Consider the following 22,517-nt stretch of genomic DNA (forward strand, 5'->3'; position numbering starts at 1 on the left):
AGTGTATACTTACCATTTTTCTTATTTCCAAAAAAGTAATTTCTCATTATAATGTATAGTTGGACTGTAAATGGCGCTGGACTATGAGCAGTAGTGTAGTTGTGTTAGGTTGCTGGAGTGTTGGATGACGTGACGTGCTAGAGTGTTGGATGCCGAGTTCTAGTGACATAGTGACTAATGTCTCATCAATTCTCTCTATGGTCTTCTCTATATGGTCTTTAGAAACTCTTTCTGAATACTTAACACACTGAAAGAGTGATGAGTGTTAGGGTTTTTGGTGAGACTTCGAGTAAAGAGGATGATCTCCTTTTTCGGAGTACCAAGAAAGTTAAAACAAGAGAAGTCGTAGGGCAAGGAGTTGGTGAGGTCGAAGTCAAGATGGTTGGAGCAGTGGAGGAAAGGGAATAAGAGAACCATAGAAAAGTTTGGTATCAGGAGAAACTCTTGAATTATACTAAAGCTGATGAGTTTTTCCCTGAGGGGAAAAAATGATGAAGACTTGATAGAGAATAAATGGTATATAGAAGAGGAGGAGGATAAGGATTTTGAACCTTGTCCTGAAATCCATGCGACTAAGGAGGAATTTCAGGGGTGGTGTAAACCATGGAAACAAGCCCTGGTTGTCAAAATTTTGGGTATGTCGGTGCCAATGCGCACCATGGAATACAGACTTCAGAAGCTCTGGAAGGACAGGGCACCTTGCAGATCATTAATATGCCTCAGAACTATTTCCTGGTCCATTTTACTAACGAGGATGACTATAACCATGCTCTTTTGAACGTCTTTGGATGGTAGCAAACCACTATCTTATTGTTTAGAGGTGGAGGCCTTTCTTCCTCTCCAGCGAAAAGGTAACACAACGAATTGTCGTTTGGATACAGATTCCTAACCTCCCGATTGAACTATATAATCATAGATTCCTGACTCGGGTGAGAGCTAGCCTTGGAAAAATGCTGAAGATCGACCACCTCACGTCTATTCATTTTCGTGGGAAGTTTGCTCATATTTGTGTGGAGTTAAACTTGGAAAATAAGCTGGTGCCTAAAATCAAAGTGATGGGTACGGTCCTCAACCTTGAATATGAAGGGCTTCACCAAATTTGTTTCCATTGCGGGGTCTATAGCCATAGGTTGGAAATATGTCCGGAGGGTTCTCGACGCCAGGTGGTCCAGGGGACTAACGAGGAGTAGGACATGGCAGAGACACCACAGGTGAAGGCAACCCCTACAAATTCCGAAACAGATATTCATGTTGGAGGTGGGGTCACTAATATTAATGAGATTAATGAGAGTATAGCAGTCCCAAAGCAACTTAATGTAACGGTGGAAATGAATGAGCCTGATGAGGAGGACCTTTTTGGTTCGTGGATGTTGGTGAAAAGAAATAAATACAAACGCAGATCCAAAGGTACTAATCATGGTGAAAAAGGTGGTGCACCCTTTAATGCTTATAGATTGAAAACTCGCGGAAATGGATTCCATTCAATACCAACTTCGGAAGTAGGCCCACGAATGGACTCGGCTATAGATGGCATTAATGGGTCGGGTATGGTTGCAGATAATCTTAATTTTAGAGACAATATTGGGCCAAGGCCCAATATGGATGTGCGAGACGTCTCTCCCATGAATTCTACAGATAAGTTGGATCCTAATTTAAAAGGGTTGTTTACTAACAGATAAATAATTGATACTCAACCTATATTTGTGTCGAGGGAGGAATCCCAGAATGTCTCTGAAACTGAAAAATCAATCATACTGAAGCGGAGTGTAATCCTATGGGTAGTAATGACATGCAAATTTGTGAAGAGATGGTTCAAGATGATGAGGGGTCTCCGAATCCCGACTTACAACAAGTTATAGATGAAGCTTATGTATTTGAATTGTCGAGGTGTAAAGGCAAAAGGTTTTGTTTCTTTGATCAAAGATTTGAAGATGATGTATTCTATTTCTCTCCTTATTCTTGTGGAGACTCAAACCAGTGGTGTTATCGCCGATAACGTTATCCAAAAATTGGGTTTTGATAGGTGTACTAAGGTGGATGCGGTGGGTAGAGCTGGTGGTATTTAGTGCCTTTGGGAGGAAAAACATTGGAGTGTTAATGTGTTACAGGCTTTATCTCAATCCATCTCCATGGAAGTTAGCACCTATGGTTCTGAACCTTGGATTCTTTCTGCTATTTATGGTAGCCCCCATTTCTCCTTGTGAGGGAGTCAGTGGGATAATCTTTGTGATCTAGCCGCGGATATGGATAAGCCTTGGTGTGTGATTGGTGATTTTGATGTCATTGGTTCTGATCAGGAGAGAGTGGGCAGTTGCAGCAATAGACCTCCAAGGGGGGCTACTCAATTTGTGTCTGTCATCAACGATTGTGAGTTGATTGACCTTGGTTTTGTTGGTCCCTCGTACACGTGGAAGAGAGGAAATTTGAAGGAGAGATTATATAGAGCACTATCTAATATGGATTTGAGACTTAAATTCTCCATTGCTTCTATTACGCATTTGAACCTCTTGAAGTCGGATCATTCCCCTTTGTTGATGAACTTTACTGAAAATAAAGGGCCAAATCATGGTCGCCAACCCTTTCGAATGTCAGCTGTGTGGTTCTCTCATCCGTCTTTCTAGTCTCAAGTTAATAACTCGTGGATGTCTCACTTGTCGTGGAATGATACAATCTCAAACCTTCAGGCTGCTCTCTAGGTTTGGAATAAGGAGATCTTTGGTAATATCTTCCATAGGAAAAAAAAATTGATTCGGTGTCTAAATGGGATTACTAGGAATCTGGCTGGAGGTTCCAATCTGTGCTTGGAGAGGCTTCAGATGCAGCTCTAGAGTCAATTAGAAGAAGTGTTTCATCATGAAGAATTACTTTGGTTTCAAAAATCTAGGAGCAATTGGCTTATTCACGGTGATAGGAATACTCGTTATTTCCATGCATATATGATTATTAGAAGAATGATGAAACATGTCCTCATGCTTCAAAATGTGGAAGGGAATTGGGTTCAGGGCAAGGCTTAACTAGAGGCATTGGTTGTTAACTTTTACCGTAACTTATACTCGTCTTCTGGTGGCGTAGCTCCTTTCTGCATCTCAGACATGTTTCCCCTTCTATCTTTGACTCAGCGTGATTTTCTTGGTGCGGAGGTTTCTGTGGAAGAGATCAAAAGGGCAGTGTTTAGTATTGGCGGTTATAAGGCTCTGGGTAAAGACGGAATTCAGGATCTCTTCTATCAGAACAATTGGAATGTTGTGGGGGCTAAACTCTGCGATTTGGTTTTCTCGGTGTTTAGTAATTTGGGAAGGGTGGCGGAAATAAATGATACTCTTATTACACTCATTCCTAAAGTTGAGCCGACGAGTCATCTTAAAGACTTTCACCCAATTAGTCTTTGAAATGTGTCCTATAAGGTGGTAACTAAAATCCTTGCGAAGAGACTGCGAAGACTGATGTATAACCTTATTGGTCCTTACTAGAGCAGCTTCATCCTGGGTCGGCAAAGCAGTGACAACATTGTTATTACTCATAAGGTTATCCATTTGATGAAGCAAAAAAAAAGGCAAGTTAGGATGGATGGCGATAGAAATTGATTTTGAGAAAGCTTATGATAGGTTGAGTTGGAGATTTGTGAAGGACACCGTCATTGATGCAGGATTACCTCCTCTGTTTGTTGATTTAGTGGATAACTATATATCTACCCTGGTCATGCATCTTCTTTGGAATGGCAAGGTTCTGGATCCCTTCTTGCCTCAATGCGGCATCCGTTAGGGCATCCTATATCTCCTTATCTTATTGTTCTCTGCATGGAACGTTTGTCTCAGCTTATTTGTTCAGCCACTGAGGTTGGGTGGTGGAAGCCAATCATGTTATGCAGGAATGGTCAACCTATTTCTTATTTAGCCTTTGCGGATGACTTGATTCTTTTTGTCGAAGCCAGTATGGAGCATGTTGAAATTATCGGAACCTTCCTGGAGTTGTTTTGTACAAGCTCGGGTCAGAAGGTCAATTAAGAAAAAACCGGAATTTTTTTCTCAAAGAATGTGCATGAAAACATTCGCCGTCAAGTTAGTAACGATTTTGGGTTTAACAGAACTTGTGATCTCAGGAGGTTTTTGAGGGTGCTGATTCAACATATTGGTCTGAGGAAGATGATCTACTAGTACATTTTAAAAAGGGCCAAAAACAGATTGAGCAATTGGAAGTGTAAACATTTATCCTTCGCTGGGAGGTTGACCCTTACCAAGTTATTGTTGCAATCCTTACCAGCGTATGTTATGCAAACAACCTTTCTTCCTCTTCCTGTTTGTGATAATTTAGACAAATTATGTCGTTCCTTCATTTGGGGAGAAGACCACCAAAATCGGAAAACTAATTGGCAAAGTTGGGACACTATTTGTATGCCAAAAAAGGTTGGTGGCTTGTGTCTTAAACAAGCTCGGCTTGTGAACAAAAGCTTTATGCTTAAAGCGGGGTGGAATTTGGTTCAAAATAAAGATGCTTTGTAGGTCAAAGTAATTCGTGCAAAGTACAAAGTTGGAGAGGATAGGATCTCGGTGGTTAATAAGAGATCTAGAGAATCTCATTTTTGGGAAGGCATTAGATCTGCGTGGCACTTACTTAGTAACAAGCTCGGTTAGAGGATAGGTAGTGGGAGAGGGATTGATTTCTGGAATGATAATTGAGTGTTGAACGAAGGCCGCTTGCGAGGAATTCAACAGGGGAATATCACTTTTCCGGTGATGGACAGGAAGGTCTCCGATTTTTTAAATAATTAGGGTGTTTTGGACTTACATCTACTTTCCACTACGGTCCCTCCTAACATTGTGAACAAAATCATGGCGCTTTCATCTTCGGAGGACGATCAGGATGAGGATACCTTGGTTTGGTGGGGCACCAAAGATGGATCCTTCTAGGTGGCGGATGCCTATTCACAGCTGGTGGATCATGACGGACTATCTGCGAACATAGTTGTAGAGGGAATTTGGAATTGGAAGGGATCGTATCGTATCAATATGCTCCTTTGGCGTGTAATTACTAATGGATTACCTACCAATGTTCAACGGTTTAGGTGATCCATGGCTGTTTCTAATGCTTGTCTGCTTTGCCTCGAGGTGGAATTGGTGTTGCATGCCTTGCATGATTGTGACTTTGTCAAATCTGTGTGAAAATTTCTGTTTAGCCAAGATGTTGATCACAGGTTCTTTACTATGAATCTGCATCAGTGGGTCGACGAAAATGTTGGTTGCAATAAAAGAAGGAGTGGCGGTTTGGAGTGGAGCTTGATTTTTGGTGCTGCAATTGATGCGATTTGGAGAGCTAGGAACAAGCTAATTTTTTATAACATGGTAGGTAATCCTTCATCCTTGACTCGGGAAATTCAGATTAGATCTAATAGCATGACCGAGAGCCTCAATAGGAAGTTGTGTTCATTGGTCCGCATTGTTCATCCTGATTCTCAGTCATTCATTGGATTCCACCGGATGTCAATTGGGTGAAGCTTAATAATGATGGGGCTTTCTCATCTTCTTCTCTTGTTGTTGCGTGTGGCGGAGTGGTTAGGAATCACTTTAGTGCTTACTTATTTGCCTTTGCGAAGACTTTGGGTAACTGTTCGGCCTTGCATGTTGAATTGTGGGGTATCCTCATTGGTATTTGCCTTCTGTTTCAGCGTGGTTTCATGTACATTTGTGTGGAGTCAGACTCTACATCTAGTATTGAGATGGTTAACAACAATTGTCATAATTCTCACCCTTGTGGTGTCTTGGTGAACCAGATCCGGAATGCCATGCATAACTTTCATCAAATTCGGTGCAACCATATTTTCCGGGATCCAACAATGTTGCTAACTCTTTTGTGAAACATGGTCTGGATATAGGATCCAGGTTCCGTGTTTTTGATATTGCTCCTACTTTTTGTTCTATTAGTTTGTTGTTGGATAGTGTAGGAACTACTTAGTGTAGGGGTATGTAGTTTCTTTGTTTTTTTCATTCTAGGCTGTTAGCCCCTACTGCCTTCGAAAAAAATCTTAAAGTTCAAAATGTATATTTGTAGAGTAAATTACTAGGACGTCTATAAAGTTTTAGTGAAATTGCACAAAACACTCTTTTTTTAATCTGCATAAACTATCCCACATATATACATATATATATATATATATATATATATATAGTTTCTGTTGATTCATTATGCTTTAAACTTTACAACTTAAGTGCTGAAGCTTGAAAATAGAAAGTAGAAGTACATTTTATTTGATTTCTCAAATGCTAATGCTCTTTTAAGTTTTAAGCATGAGGAGGAGATCTTGTCGTATGAAAATTTCCTTCCTTTTCAAGGAATTAAACTTATCTGCTAGTGCAAGAAGGCTGATTAAGATGTGTTATGTCTGCTGATTGATTTACATATCATGGGACTTGCTATATATAGTTTTATTTCTATTTCGTATCTAAAGGATTTTATTTATATGGTTATTAAATTGCCCTAACTACTCGTCTAGTCCTATTTATAAGTAGCATTTCCAAAAAAATGTTCTTTTTATAAAGCATTTTATATTTTTGATGTAGCATTTATTTCTTTTTTATCTTATTTATCCTTTGGTAATGAGAAACGACTATTTTTTTAAATTTTCCAAAAAGAGTTAAGATAGTAAAATTGTAAAGTTATGGACAAAAATTGTAATATACTTAATAACAACTCATATTAACAACCAGAGAAATATACAAAAATTAACTTTAACAACCCTTGAGAGAAGGTAAGTGTAATTTATGAATCAAAAAATGGAGACGAATGTAATTAAGTCAAATAAAATATGATATATTGTGAAGACAAATCCAAATACTAAAAGAGTAATGTCTATCATTATTTTTGATTTGTTACAAATTGCATCAATAATTTTAAAGAGATGTTTAAATCATTTTATATTATATCATTAACTCACCAAAATAATGAATACACATTCATTTTTATACCATATGTACTTGTATTCACAATATAATATATTTATTTAACTTATATTTCATTTATCATCATTTTTGTTTAAGAAATTACATTTATCTCTTCTATAGTGGTAGTTAGTATAACGTATGTATATAATTAGGGTTGATTTGTATAGGTTTAAAAAATGGAAAGCTAATTTGTGTAATTTTACTAAAACTCAAACTGTGTCAATATACTTTACTCATTTTTTATTTTATTTTTTTAAATATGATATATTGTGAAGACAAATCCAAATACTAAAAAAGTAATGTCTATCATCATTTTTGATTTGTTACAAATTACATCAATAATTTGAAAGATGTGTTTAAATCATTTTATATACATTATAACTCACCTAAATAATGAATACACATTCATTTTTATACTATTTGTATTTGTCTTCACAATATATTATATTTGTTTAACTAATATTTCATTTATCACCATTTTTATTTAAGAAATTACATTTATCTCTCCTACAAGATAATGATAATTAGTGTAATGTATGTATATAATTAAGGTTGATTTGTATAGATTTAAAAAATAGAAAGTTAATTTGTGTAAACTCAAATAGTGTCAATATAATTTACTCATTTTTTATTTTATTTTCTATATATGCAATTTGATTTTATTGTAGCGATTCATATATATCTAAAATCCTGAAGCGAACGGATATTACTCAGTTGTCTCTTAAAATAATCCACCTTTGAAACCAGACTTATTGTTTGTTTCGATCACATCATTTTAACTATTTAAAGTGGAATTGCTTACACTCTGAATTATACATGGTGTTGCTTACACTCAAAATCATCGTTCACCTACTGTTGAGGAGATGACATAATATTATACAATGTGTTGTCATTGCAACACATTCCTATGACAAACACGCTTATCATATTAGGATGATGAATTAATGACATCATTGTTGGGTGCTTCTTAACATGATTGCTAATGATGAGACATGTTCGACTCCTGGTGGGGCATTACGTTTCCACACAGCGGAGATATGATATGAAGATAATATGAGATAAGAGAGGCATGTAGAACTAGAAGCTATGCATTATTGTCTCCACTACTTGCTTGAGCTGTTTTTTTTTTCAAGAGTAAGACCTATATCGGGTGCAAATATTTGGGTGCATTAGAGGATCCAAATTGGGTCCACTAATATGGTTGGAGTACATATGCCTTGGCAGTTCGCACATCTTTACCCTAAGATTATTGGCGCTAGCCAAAAAGAAGCTAGTAGGTTAAAGAATCTAAGTTTTTGTCTTGTAATTTTACTTTTCTTGTTAATAAAATCAATAATGAAAACTCTACAAAAACACCATAAACTTTATATATTTTGCAAATATATATGATGAATTATTTTGTTTTCCTAATTATTCCTTAAATTTTAACTATTGGTGAAATACTCTCAACCTAAAAATAACGTTAAACTAAAAGCAATGAAATTTTTTAACTCATGCATTTTTTAATCTCGGTTGTTTATTTTATTTTATTTTTGCATATATAACAATATTATTGTATTTATCACCTTTAATTCTATAATTTACTTATTTTCTTCTTCTCAATCAATTTTATATTTTGATTGCGGTTTCCTCCGGATATCAATGTTTTCTAATATACATTGTTGCGTTACTACTATTATAAGTCTGATTATAACACTTTCCTTAATATTTATGAATAATATAACAATATATTTATAAATGGATCAATTTCATCATCTGTTAAAAGTTTAAAGAGTAATAATTATGAAGAAAAAATAGTTCGTATACCTCCTTACAAAAGATATAAAGTTTAGGATCCCAAATCATTATTCACAATAAACTGTTTATTTATTATGACACGAGCATAGACCAATGAGCATTTTCCATATATTGGTTCTACGATCCTGATATAAGATTACAAGGAACACATGCCAAGAGTGTGGAAATGGGATGAAGTATTTACTATTGGCAACATGCAAATACAATATTGCTCACACCCGAGAGACTGAGGATTAAGCAAGTGAGGTGACATCCATATGATCCTAAGCATAGGCAGCACTGTCAGCTTGAAGAACCAACCAAGCTTGTACTCTAGTTATCTGAGATGTGCTAACATTAGACGGACTTCTCTTTTAGAGAGGGTATTTCGCCAATGCCGTTATGTCCGGATCATCCTAAGGCCACCACTAGTCAGTTTACGCCGCTACTTTAAGGTAGATGAAGCATTTTATAGGTGGACGGAGCATCTCCTTGATGAATCGATATCATATCCAATATTGGAGAGTTCAGTATTGAATAGAATGGTGATATATGTCCTTAAAAAAATAAAATTAAGGGTGTAAATTTTAAATTATTTCTAATAATTACTTTTTATAAATCATACAGCTCATTATAACTACATTACAGTATTGGACTCTAGAGGATTTCAGCCCCTCCCTACTGATGCAACTAGAAGACGTCTCGTGAGGTTACTCGAGTGAGCACGTGGTTATTTGGATTGGATACATCGATTCTCATATTCAAATATGTTAGCTACTTCACAGAAGGTTCAATACCCTCATAATGAAGAAGTTGCAAGTGTGATTAACTTATAGTTTTAGCATCCCCTTGCAAATATGAATTCATTAATGGTTTCAAATGATTTTCCCGTTTTTTTTTTTGTTTTTTACTTTATTTCACTAATCCAGACCATGACGGTCATGTATGACTATTGTTGGATACTTGGATTTTTCATATTCTTGCATAATGACAGTGTAGTCTACAATAGTGGAAGAGGGAATGACTTATAGCCCTCTGCGAAAACTCCGCAACATAGGTGGGTGGCGATGACTAATTCTACCATAATCTTGAACTTTTGATTCTGGAATAAGGAAACATAAATTGTTGTCTTTGCATATTTGGAGTTTCAATTGACGTTTACATCTCTGGGTTATGTCTACTATAATTCGTTTTGTTAGCCATTTGAGGTTCGTGCATGAATTGGGAAAATGTAAGATACACTAAATTAACCTGCCTGGCTGGATCAACAGAAATAAATGATTGTACAGTGGATCATATCAGCTTACCAAAGAATTTCATTATCAAGGGGGAGCACATCTTCTGTCTCATATTATGTATTATTCTATATACCATGAGTTATAATTGGTTGAAAAATGAATTTAACTTAAAATTTTAATTATTAATATTTTTCTAGCCAACGACAGCTCATGGAAGATGGAGTAGCACACTGTTATATAGGACAAATGTGCTCCCCTTTTAAGAGGGCCATTCCCTCATTGCATGAAGTGGGCAATTCCCTTCAGAAGATATTATCATGTTTTGTTAAGATAAGTCAGATGAAAATATGATTGAGTCATTGCTTATAAGGCTTAAACAATTTTCACCCTATGAGACAGTTTTTGGGTTGAGTTAGTTCTAGTCATACTTATATAATATTATAGTCTTATTATCCAGATGGCTCACTCGCAAATGAAAAATTATGCAAACTTCATGCTCTAAATGTCCAGTCCTGGCATGAGGAGGTGTATTAAGATAAGTCCCACGTAATGGGATTATGTTCGAGTCATTGCTTTGCTTATAATACTCTGACAATGTAAATTTGAGGTTCAGTGAAGTCTAACCATTCTAATATCCTTCCTATCAACCAATTCCATCAAAGTGAAATTTCTAATCTTCTCATCATGTTAAACATAAGAAACAATGTAAACAAAAAACAAGAGATTTGTCAGAATACAAAGTTTAGTAACTAGAGGTATTGTACAGACATAGCCAGAACACATGTACATGTTGAGTCTAAGAATGAACCAACCATCCTAGACCTACCCAAGTTACAGAGCCATATCAAAACAAATGACTAAGTGAGTTGGTTTGGAGTTACATACCCCAAATGCCACGTGCAGTTGCCACTTTGTTATTTGGTTTAGATGTTAGTTCATACAATATCCTTGCAAAGGTATCAGAGTACCTGCATTCTGTGAAGAGTATCTCAGCAAAAGCATTCTCATAGGCTAGCAACAAATTTCTGTTTTGTGGCTCAGAAACAAGACTCTCCAATATCATGGCAGCTTTACGGCAAACTTCTGGAACAGGATGTGGTGTCTTTATCACTTTAAGCAATCGATCTATTGCCCTGAGATTGGGGGAAAATCTTACCAGTTAGTCGCAAAATTTATTCACAAGTTCAGCAAACATGGATTGTCACTTCTTGACAACAACTGTACTTTTTTATTGTTATTAAAACAACTCTGCTGGTGAGGTTATTTTAGTATTTTTGCATTTATTTAAAGTTAAAAAACAAATTTCTCAATCCTCTTCCCTGCACCTCCTTCCTTCCACACTTTCTTTGTCTCTGATGGTGACGAGATCATTAAGACCACTGACTGTCAAGTTAACAATACAGACACCAAGGCTCTCTCGACCACCGTTTTGACTGCCTCTGTCTGATCACTAAGCACAATATAACGCCCAGCTGCCTTTAGTGGTACTGTTTTGCACCCAGCCTCAGCTTCAGCCCATCACCCTGCCTCCGCACCAAACTCATTTTCAATGATAGGGTGCTTCCAGAATCAGGAATAAAGGGAAATTACGATGAAAATTTATGAAGGAAAAAATCAACTTTATAAAGGTGAGACAGCTGGCTAGGCGCAGAGGTAGGCATGCAATGGTAGATGCTGGCATGGTAGTGGGAGACAGCATGGATGGCTGGGCGGAGAGAAGGTGAAATGGAAGCCCCCACCAATACCCAAAGAGAATGCGATTAACCAGAAAGCTTTTCTCAACTGTAACAATTTTGGAAGGAAAAGGCAGACTTAGTTTCTGATATGCAATTTTTGGCTACGTGTGAGAGAAAACAGGGAGGGAAGGACTGAGGTGCTGGAGAGAGGAGAGAAATTGATTGTGAAAAAGCAATTTACTAAAATAACCCTACTAGCAAGATTGGTGTAACAAACAAAATTAAAAAACAGGTGTTTTTGCCAAGAAAGTTTGGTGCATACTTCTAACATGCTCATGCTCCTCCACAAAATCAGGATTACTCATGATACCCCTTGATATAAATATAATATGAGAATAATGTATCTCCTCATATCAGGAGATAACTTATCTCCTCTGGCCAGTAAAAATGTTACATGTGTTCTATTTTATTTATTTTTTAAAAATATTTTTATCGAAAGTGATGAAACATGACACGTGTCATAATTGTACTGGCAGGAGGAGATAACTTATCTCCTTATACCAGGAGATACTTCATTCCCATATAATATATATATATGGGGATGACTCAAATGAGAACAGCTCTCATATTAAAATTGTGAGAACAATAAATTGGGCCTTACAACCAATCATGGATGGTTAAGATTAAAAGTTAGTTATTGTTCACATGATAGTATGTGCATGTATCGTTTAATCTTAATCGTTCAAATAAGATCTAATGATCCATATTAATTGTTCTCATTTCTCGCAATAGGGCACTGCTCTCACATGAGTCGCTATATATATATATATATATATGTGTGTGTGTGTGTGTGTGTGTGCGTATATAGGCGCACACACATAAACATACACAAGATTACATAAATGAGAAAGGAGGGATAAAGAGATCACCATCTCTCGCTAGCAATCTTCAACCTGCAGTCCATATTAACTTCAGCAAGGTTATAGAGTGCACCTATGGCAGCTGCCTGGGCATCCAATGCTGGAAAGCTGATAAGATCGACTAAACGCTTGTGTATCTGAAGAAATCAATAAGTGGTGATTATAAATTTTCATGCATGCACTAATTAATAAGGGTTACATGCACTGAAGAAGTTAACCTGTGGAAAAAATGGAAGCAAGAAAGGCTCATTGTCAGGATTAATAATCAAACGACCAAGTAATTCAGCAGCAGCACAATGCCAGGCTTTAACTGTAGATTCCAACATACCCATAATGGCCTGAACTGCACTCTTCTCTCTGTAAGGAATACAATTTATCAATTAGTAACAGAGAATTGGAATAGCATGCAAAAAGAATGTTATATGTGTAACAAATCACTTACGTTATTTTAATAAATGAAGGCTTGGATGAGCTAAATATTCGAAGGTCCAGTAGTGGAGCCAAATTAACAATTGTCTCAAGAGCATTTGTGACAAGTTCTTCATCCTCTATCAACATTATGAACATTTTAGAGACGACCAACAACAAAAATGCTGTACAAACTTATTAACAACATTGCAACATGTGATTGGACGATAGTGCAAAATAAAAACCTATTTACTGATAATACTAAAAATTAAAGCCTTTTGTCACCTTCATAGCAAAAACATTTTAAGCCTTGACATGGTTTAGAACAGAACAAAAGGCATTACTGTTATTTGATGCATTTGCCAATCCCGCTGAAAAGGCTTTGTTGATGTTGTTGTTATTGGTTATATATACTTATACTCCTCAGGTCCTTTTTATAGGACCCTTTTGAGTAGTTTAACGTGAATTAAGGAAGTTTGTTAATATATTTAGTAGCAACAAATTTGTCGACACAACAGTAAGTAGTATTATTTCAAAATTAGCATTCATTATTGGAACTCTTTCCACTCAATCAATATTCCCTTCCTCCATATATTTTGATGTTTAAGGTTATGCACATAGTTTAAGAGATAATTAAATGAGAGAAAAATGAGGTGAAAAAAGATGAATGATAAATCAGGGTATAATTGAAAAAGTAGAAGAATATTTGGTTTCTAAGACATCAAAAGATTTGGAATAAAGTTTAAAAAAAAGACAACATCAAAATATGTGAAATGGAGGGAGTAATGTGATCGACTCATTCTCTTTCTCTTTCCACTCAACTAATAAGGGATTGTTTGCATAAAAATAATAATTATTGTACTCAAAATTCTGAAAATTGTCTTCTAAAAAATACCAAAACCAAATTCTTAAAAGGGTTTTATAAAAAGAAAGGACAAGAGGGAGTATTAGAAAGTGCTTTTTGAGACATTATTATAGTAGTAATTGTTTAGGTCCAGATGTACCTGGATTTCAAATCGCCCAATACACTCTTAAATACGAAACAACTTGATGAGTTTTGCATGATTTTTGAGTCAAATAGATTAGTTCAAGTGTTGAATAGGTCCAGAAAATTACAATTGAAACTTGTGCTTTCCTCCTACCAATTAATGCACCAATATAAATGACAACTGATTAGCAAACTTAAAAAGCCATAAGAAGATAGAACGCTCCTCTAGAAGCCTCACACATGACTGTTAACCATATACCTAAGACCACCGATTAATAAAATGTATTCCATATAAATTTTATGCACCTTTTTTATAATTTACATATTATTAGAAGAGGAAAGTTCAAAGAATGAAGAATCCACACTAAACAAAACAAAAACAACTAAAACTAGGTGGTAAGGCCATGCAACAAAGCAAGACAATCCCTTTGTATGTCTAACCCATAAATACCACTAAAAATCCCATGGCCGAGCACCAAATGGAGTATTTGAATATTCTACAATTCCTTCCCAACCAAACACATCAAAGAACGACATAAATGGAGTACTGCCAGAGAATTTTCGCTTATCTACAAGAGCCAAAACCTCTTAAATTGATGTATAGCCTCAATAGCAATGAGGGCAGGATCAAGAATTTGCCTACTAGGAATAAAAGCACTTTGATTCTCAGGATAGAGCCAACTTTTAAGGCAGGTATAGTATCTCACATAATCATCATTGGGATAATATCTCACATCATCATTTTCCTCCCAAGGTAATCCCACACTGTAAATCTTGAGTCCCAAAGAACCCTAATCATCAAAACCTTAAAGCTTTCAAGCTTACTCTCTTGAAGCAATGAGGGAACAACAACAACTAAGCCTTTATTTCAGTAGATGGGGTTGGATACATAGATCAAACAATATTATAATGTTCTATCATAAATCATGTTCTTTGACAAAGCATTGTTCTAAGTATTAATCTTTTCACCTATGGTCTTTCTTGGTCACCCAATGTTCTATCATAAATCATGTTCTTTGACAAAGCATTGTTCTAAGTCTTAATCTTTTCACCTATGGTCTTTCTTGGTCACCCTCTTCCTCTAGAATTGGACTAACCACTAACCTCCATTTGATATACTCTCCTTACAGAGGCTTCTACTCGTCATCTCCACACATGTCCAAACCACCTAAAGCATGATTTTAGCATCTTTTCTACAATAGGAGCTACTCCAACTTTCTCCAAAATGAGGGAGGTGGGAAGAATTTGCCTCGCATGGATAAAAGCTCTTTGATTCTCAAAAATGGTATCAAACAAGATGTCACTCAGTATGGAAGCAAGGACTCTAGTCATGATCTAATAAATAATAAAAACCAAGTTAACATGGAGGAAACCATTAACTTGAACTACCTACCCTTTATAGGGGCAAGAGATATAAAAGTAGAGCTCATACAAATTCCAATTTTATAATTATGGAAGATATAAGGGGGTTAGGCATGACAAAATCCCAACAATTATTATTATAAAAGTAAACAAAAGTGAAGACATCAGGACAAAGCTGTCTTTCCTCAAACTAAAAATAGACCTATGGAACATAATGAAAAGTAAAAACAATCAGGTTAGATTCAACAAGCAACAAGTCTCACCTGTGATATGATCTTCTATGCATTGGAAGACTGTTTCCAAGCAATGACGATGTTGGGCCATTATAACTTCATTATCTGGCATGAAAGAGAAGTTCCTGATGATATTTGAAGCACCAACAGCACACTGTTGTTTTTCTGCTCGCCCTTCTTCATCTAAATTAAAAAGACTATCTTCGTCAAACCACAACTCCGAAAAACGAGATTTTGCCACACCATTCTGTTGTGTTGACTCTGTACCAGTAGTGCCAGATACTAGGCTGCATTAAGAGCATTATCCAAAAATCATATTTTATGTTCTTTACCACCCAACACCCAAATGAAAAATATGCTCCATCAAAAATTGGAAGCTCAGAAAACAAAGATGACAGTCAAGGACAAAAGGTTTACCCGGGGCGATGGAGAGTACCCGTGGAACCCAAGGCCTGATGCTCATTATTCCCAAATCCAGTTACAGCAGAATTTGCACCCAATGACCTAACCCTAGATTTCTTAACTAGTTCCTTTGGGAGTGCTATGTCACGCCAGTCATCTATCTGTTTCAATTTATAGAGAGAATAAAATAGCATCACATACTATTAAAAAGGAATAATAACTGCAATAATAATTAATGAAAGAACATCAAATAAATCTTCAAACATTTTTGTACAACAAAACTAAAACCAATGCAAGCAATAAATAAAATAAGATTGAAAGGACGTACAACTTGAAGAAGTGCATCAAGCAAACCAGGAATTTTCGCGAGGGGCGTTGCATCTTTGCGCACATCATCCTTCTCTTTAAAGGATAGCAGTGTAAGAGTATTCAATGCCCAAGTCATCTCACTCTTCAAACCACTTTGAAGAGCCAACACAATTCTTTTATTGTTTTGATCTTGAAAGAAGAGAATATAAAATTAAAAAGGAAAGGGGATGTTAATAAGCTATTTTAAAGTAAACAGCAAGCTACAAGAGTTTAAGGGCTTGTTTGCGAGTTTGTTCTTGGAATGTTAGGAAAGTAAAAGGAAGCCTTGAGAGTGTGTATTTCATGGCTCCGGACTCGCAAATTTTTAGAGAGAAATGAATAGAAGAGGAGGCGAGAATAATCTCCCAAGAAGTGTATTTCGTGACTTGACAGTCTTTCATTTCCCCTCCAAAACCAAAGTCGCAAACAGACTCCTAGTCAAGTTTTGGAGGAAATGGACGAGTAAAATGGAAGACTTTAGTTTAGGTCACATCACAAATGTATTTCATGGCTCTCAAGTATTACACTTCAAAAACCAACTCCCAAACGGAGTTCGAGGAAACAAAAGTCACCCGCAATTTTTTTTAATCTATTTTTTTCATGCATAAAACAACTTCACAACAAAGAATCTCGAACACAATGAAATTTTAGAACGCTGAGTAGCATTCAAATGAAGGAAATTTGATTATGATTTTATTTTTCATAGACTAACCGGCAAAGGAGTTGTGAACGTGAAGAGAAGGTCCCAGTAATGTTGACGGAGCAGCCGAATCGGCGGAAGCAGCTGCAGCTGCAGCCGCACTGCTATTACTGCCGAACGGACGGCCTCTCTTTGCGGATGGCGCTGAACCTCCTCCGGCGGAACCGCCGGACTTGCCTTGCTCCCTCTTCTGCATCGCGCACCGACACTCTGCCCTAGCTTCTCTGTTATTGTGGATTTGATTTTGGTGTTTGTTTCGCTATTTCTATTTCCACTTTTATTCTTCCCCGCTTTCTTTTATTTTATTTTGTTTATATTTTTTAATGATTATTCGTTTTGATTGTTTTGGTATGGGCTTGTTTCCCCACTGACCCGTGTTTTAATGGGTCAGTCCAAGTAGCTTTGTTTTTATAGATTTTTCATATTCGTTATCACAAATTGTATCACTTTATGTATCATTTATTATAATTGGTCAAAAATTAATTAATTATTAAAATATTGTTGGACCGTTTGGATCTCACTCTGAGTGCAGTATCATAGGAAGACTCAAGAGAGATATAAAAATATCTCCTAAATTTAAAGATTATCTTATGTAATTAGAAGAAGATTATGATAAGATTATATTTTGTTATTTTTAGATTTAATTTCTAAATAACTGGATTAAGATTATATTTCATGAAAAATCCATAGATTAGATTTCAAGTACTATTTAAGTAATGCTAACCCTCATTCAAAGGTCATCAATAAAAATTACCTCTTTTTTATCATTCTTAGTTTTCCTTTAGTATATTAGAATTCTTCACTGTTAGGGTATCACCCTAATATTAGTGCTTTCATTGTTGTTCTCATGCCTCATAAACATACTTCGTCTTCTTCATCCACACACTACCATGGAGGACACTTCCAATGCGATGGCTGCTATGCAGCAGAACATGAATGAACGACAGGATCTATTCTAGGCGTCCATGGTAGCCCGCATGGAAAGCACCCTTAATGGGTTAGTGGAAAAGATCGCAAGGTTAACCACAAACACAACACAAACACCACCACCACCATATGGCTTCAACCAACACCACCGCCACCATATGGCTCCCAACCAAGACCACCAGCAACTCCATATGGTTGTGGACTGTTTCCACCACCAGGAAATATAAAACCTCTGAATCACAACTACAACCATTTGATGGTACAGAACCTCAAGATTGGTTATTCCAAGCATAAGAATATTTCAACTTATATCAAGTCGCTCCCTTTCAACGCCTTGAACTCGTAGCATTCTCAATGAAAGAAAATGCCTTAAGTTGGTATAAGTGGATGTTTCAGACCAATCAATTAACAAGTTGGGAAGGCTTTACAAAAGCTCTAGTTTTGGATCATCTACATTTGCAAATCCTCAAGCTGAACTATTTAAATTAAAACAAACTACTACAATCACAGATTACCAAACCAGATTTGAACGTCTCTCAAATCAAGTCGGAATGACTCCTGAAATGTTGCTCAACTGTTTCTTATCTGGACTTCATCTAGAGATTGGACGCGAACTAGCAATTCAGCAACCCTTTTTAGTGATTCATGCAATTGGGTTGGCAAAATTGGTGGAAAGTAAAATTGATACGGCAAAGGCCACATCAAATCGTTCATGGCGCTCCCAAACAACTACAATAACTAGTCCCAAGACTGCTAGGCTTAATGGTGTTAGTCAAACTACATCGCACACTCTGCCCATAAAAAGACTCACAGCAACTCAAATGCAGGAACGACACGCACATGGACTATGTTATAATTGCAATGAAAGTTCGTTCCAGGATACTGTTGCCAACCAGAGCAATTTCTCTTGATGCTGAGTGAGGAAGGTGGTGAGGGTCTAATTGCTAATGACCTTAATTTACCAATGTTGGATACGGAATGCATATCTCATGACATAGACCAATCATAAATTATTCACTTCCACTTATCTTATCACGCTCTACAAGGTAACCCATCTCCAAAGACTCTTAAATTTGAAGGCCAAATTTTTGGACATATAGTGACTGTGTTAGTAGATACGGGTAGTTCACGCAATTTATGCAACCCGAGTTGCACAATTTTTACAGCTATCTATCTGCCCAACCCTAGAGTTTCCAGTCATGGTAGGTAATGGTGAGCAAATTTATTGTGCTGGATTATGTAAAGAAACTCTTATCAACCTACAACAACAACTATTTCACATTCCATTTTACCTTTTGCTAATACAAGGAGCTGATGTGGTATTAGGGATTGAATGGTTAAGTACTCTAGGACCAGTCACTTCAGATTTTGCCATTCCCTCTATGATATTCACATATGACAATAAACCCATCACCTTAATCGGACAACACTCTCCTTCACCAACATTATCCACCTTCCACCAACTCAAACGACTAACACATACAGATGATATTGCAGGCATATTCTGTGTCATGGTCGCACCCACCCAAACACAGTCACAAACAACACAGACAACCTATCTAGCCTTAACAGACCCAAACAATACCCACAATAAAGCTATTTAACCCATACTAAAGGAGTTTAAGTCAATCTTCAGTACCCAAAAGGATTACCACCACAAAGACCACATGATCATAAAATTGTCCTCCTACCCAACTCATCCCCAGTTAATGTTAAACCTTACCGATATCCTCACTCCCAAAAGGAAGCAATGGAAACTCTATTATTAGAAAGGTTACAAGCATGCATAGTAGTACCAAGTACTAGCCCGTTTTCATCCCCAGTTTTACTAGTTCGAAAGAAAGATGGAACATGGCGTTTTTATGTGGATTACTGCAGTTTGAATGTAATTACTGTCAAAAATTGGTTTCCAATTCCTACTATTGATGAGCTCTTAGATGAATTAGCACATGCTCATATTTTCTCAAAATTTGATTTAAGATCTGGATACCATCAAATTAGATTGGACCCTGCCGACACTCACAATACAAATTAGAATTTTCTCAAAATTTAGTAGACGGGCATTATGAGTTCCTAGTAATGCCCTTTGGCCTCACTAATGGGCCATCAACGTTCCAAGCTGTCATGAATGATTTATTACACCATATCTTCGAAAATTTGTTCTCATGTTTTTTTGATGATATATTAATCTACGGCAAGATCTTGACTGAACATCTAACACACTTAAGGTTAATTTTAGCCTTATTAAGGGAGCAGAATTTTTTCGCAGAATTATCTAAATGTGTTTTTGGCGTGCATAGCGTGGATTATCTAGGACATATATTATCAGGCGACGTCGTAAAGCCAGACCCGGAAAAAATTCGAGCCATTGTTGAATGGCCAACACCAAAGTCGATCACGACCTTAAAGGGTTTCTTTGGCCTCACCGGGTTTTATCGATGGTTTATCAAACAATATGTCTCACATGCCGCTCCTTTGACAGATTTACTAAAGATAGGAAGTTTTACATGGAGTACATCAACCCAACAGGCATTCGAAAATTTAAAACACATAATGACAAATGCTCCAGTACTAGATCTACCAAACTTCACTATGACTTTTGATGTTGAAACAGACGCTTTTGGGGTCGCCATTACTGCTGTTTTATCCTAACAAGGTCACCCAATAGCATACTTCGGCAAAAAGATATTTGCACGCATGCAAGCAGCATCAACATACGTTAGAGAAATGTATGCATTAACAGAAGCTGTTAAAAAATGGAGACAATATTTAATAGGCAGACCCTTTAGAATTTTTACTGATCAACAAAGCCTAAAACATTTGATGACTCAAACATTTCAGACTCCAGAGCAGCAAAAATGGGCAACTAAGTTATAAGGCTTTGAGTATGAGATATTTTACCATCCTGGGAAGGAGAATAGAGTGTAGATGGACTATCCAGATGTCATACACCTGATGAAGCACTTTTGTTCAACATCACTTCACCAGTGCCTCTGTTGCTAGATGATCTCCAAAAATTTTACAACACACAAGACGGATAAAAATTAATTACCATGTTCATGAATGGTAAACCACAACAACAACCACACTTCCATTTTACCAACTTTCTGCTCTACTATACAAACAAAATATTCATACCTGAAAATAATGGATGGAGAGCAACATTGACATTCGAGCTTTGCACAACTCCAACGGAAGGACACTCAGGGTTGAAACCGACTCTAGCTTGCCTGGCTGCATCATTCTATTGGCCTGCCATGTACAAAGATACAGAGAAATTCAACAAATGTTGTTTAATATGCCAACAAACTAAATATTCACCTCAAGCCAAAACTGGTTACTGTAACCTCTCTCCGTACCACAGAAAGTCTGGGAAGACATCTGAATGGATTTTATAACAAGTCTACCACCATCATTCGGCCATACGGTCATTTGGGTAGTAGTGGACCACCTTACCAAGTTCGCTCACTTTGTGGCACTCCCTGCCCAGTTCACATCAAAACAGTTAGCAACAAGATTCACAACAGAAATATACAAACTACATGGAACCCCTCGTTCTATTGTGTCAGATAGAGATTCACTTTTTTTAAGTAAGTTTTGGAAGGAGTTTTTTAAACTATAAGGCACACACCTATGTTTTAGTTCAACATACCATCTCAAATCTGATGGTCAAACTGAAGTAGTGAATAGAAGTTTGGAGAGTTAGTTACGATGTTTCACAAGTGAGCACCCAACCAAATGGTTCAGATTTTTACAATTCGTCGAGTACTGGTACAACACTTGTAAGCACTCAGCCATCAAAGTGACACCCTTTTTAGCACTATACGACCGTTCCCCACCAACTTTTACAGATTATATTCCCACGAGAGCTCTAGATGCACACTTAGACGAGATCATATGCGAAAAGAAGACGTTGTTAGCTTTGTTACAAGCAAATTTATTTAAGGTCAAACAAAGGATGAAATCCTATGTCGATTCAAAGAGAAAGGAACGTACCTTTGAAGTCGACGCACTGGTTTTACTTCGGCTACAACCATATGACAAACCACAATAGCACATCACCAATCACAAAAATTATCGAAACGATATTACAACCCATTTAAAATACTACGCCGAATAGGACAAGTGGCGTATGAACTAGATCTACCAACATCAACCGAACTACACAATGTTGTGCATGTTTCACGATTGAGACCCTATCACAGCCATGAACCACAGTTGGAAATACAACCGAAACTGACCATTAAAGGACAAGGATCTGAGCAAAGGAAATAAGACGAAAAAATATAGACATACAAGAAAGGGGGACACAATCAGACACCAACAAAGAAGGGGGTGAAGAGGAAAACATTACAGGACAAAAAATATCACCCCACATGGAAAATGAGGGTACTAATACTCAAGAGAATAATTTTAGAGAACAACTCACATAGTTGCTAGAGGAGAAGAAAAGACACCAAAAACAAGTACAAAAATATATGTTGGAGACCCCAACTGATCAGTTAAGGAATTCAAGTGTTATCAATAAAGGCCTAGAAGCCCAACAACAAACCCCACCATTGGATCTACCATATGGACACGTGCAACCATTAGATGCAAACAAT

The 22,517-nt window shown here is 36.7% G+C and overlaps 3 protein-coding genes across 3 annotated transcripts; 2 read left to right on the forward strand and 1 right to left on the reverse strand.

The window, feature by feature from the left end:
• On the forward strand, nucleotides 1,860–2,621 carry LOC109363611. The gene is made up of 2 exons (XM_019609862.1): nucleotides 1,860–2,058; nucleotides 2,206–2,621. The coding sequence occupies exons 1-2, from the start codon at nucleotides 1,860–1,862 to the stop codon at nucleotides 2,619–2,621; spliced, it is 615 nt and encodes a 204-aa protein (XP_019465407.1).
• LOC109325863 (armadillo repeat-containing protein LFR) lies at nucleotides 10,601–17,256 on the reverse strand. Its single transcript, XM_019558458.1, has 8 exons — nucleotides 16,999–17,256; nucleotides 16,267–16,436; nucleotides 15,954–16,099; nucleotides 15,567–15,823; nucleotides 12,988–13,093; nucleotides 12,764–12,902; nucleotides 12,555–12,682; nucleotides 10,601–11,082 (listed from the first exon to the last, which is right to left on the reverse strand). The coding sequence occupies exons 1-8, from the start codon at nucleotides 17,180–17,182 to the stop codon at nucleotides 10,827–10,829; spliced, it is 1,386 nt and encodes a 461-aa protein (XP_019414003.1). The 5' UTR covers nucleotides 17,183–17,256; the 3' UTR covers nucleotides 10,601–10,826.
• LOC109363613 (uncharacterized mitochondrial protein AtMg00860-like) lies at nucleotides 19,993–20,565 on the forward strand. The gene has a single exon (XM_019609863.1). The coding sequence runs from the start codon at nucleotides 19,993–19,995 to the stop codon at nucleotides 20,563–20,565; it is 573 nt and encodes a 190-aa protein (XP_019465408.1).

This window comes from Lupinus angustifolius, chromosome LG13 (genome assembly GCF_001865875.1).
Source record: "Lupinus angustifolius cultivar Tanjil chromosome LG13, LupAngTanjil_v1.0, whole genome shotgun sequence".
NCBI lineage: Eukaryota > Viridiplantae > Streptophyta > Magnoliopsida > Fabales > Fabaceae > Lupinus > Lupinus angustifolius.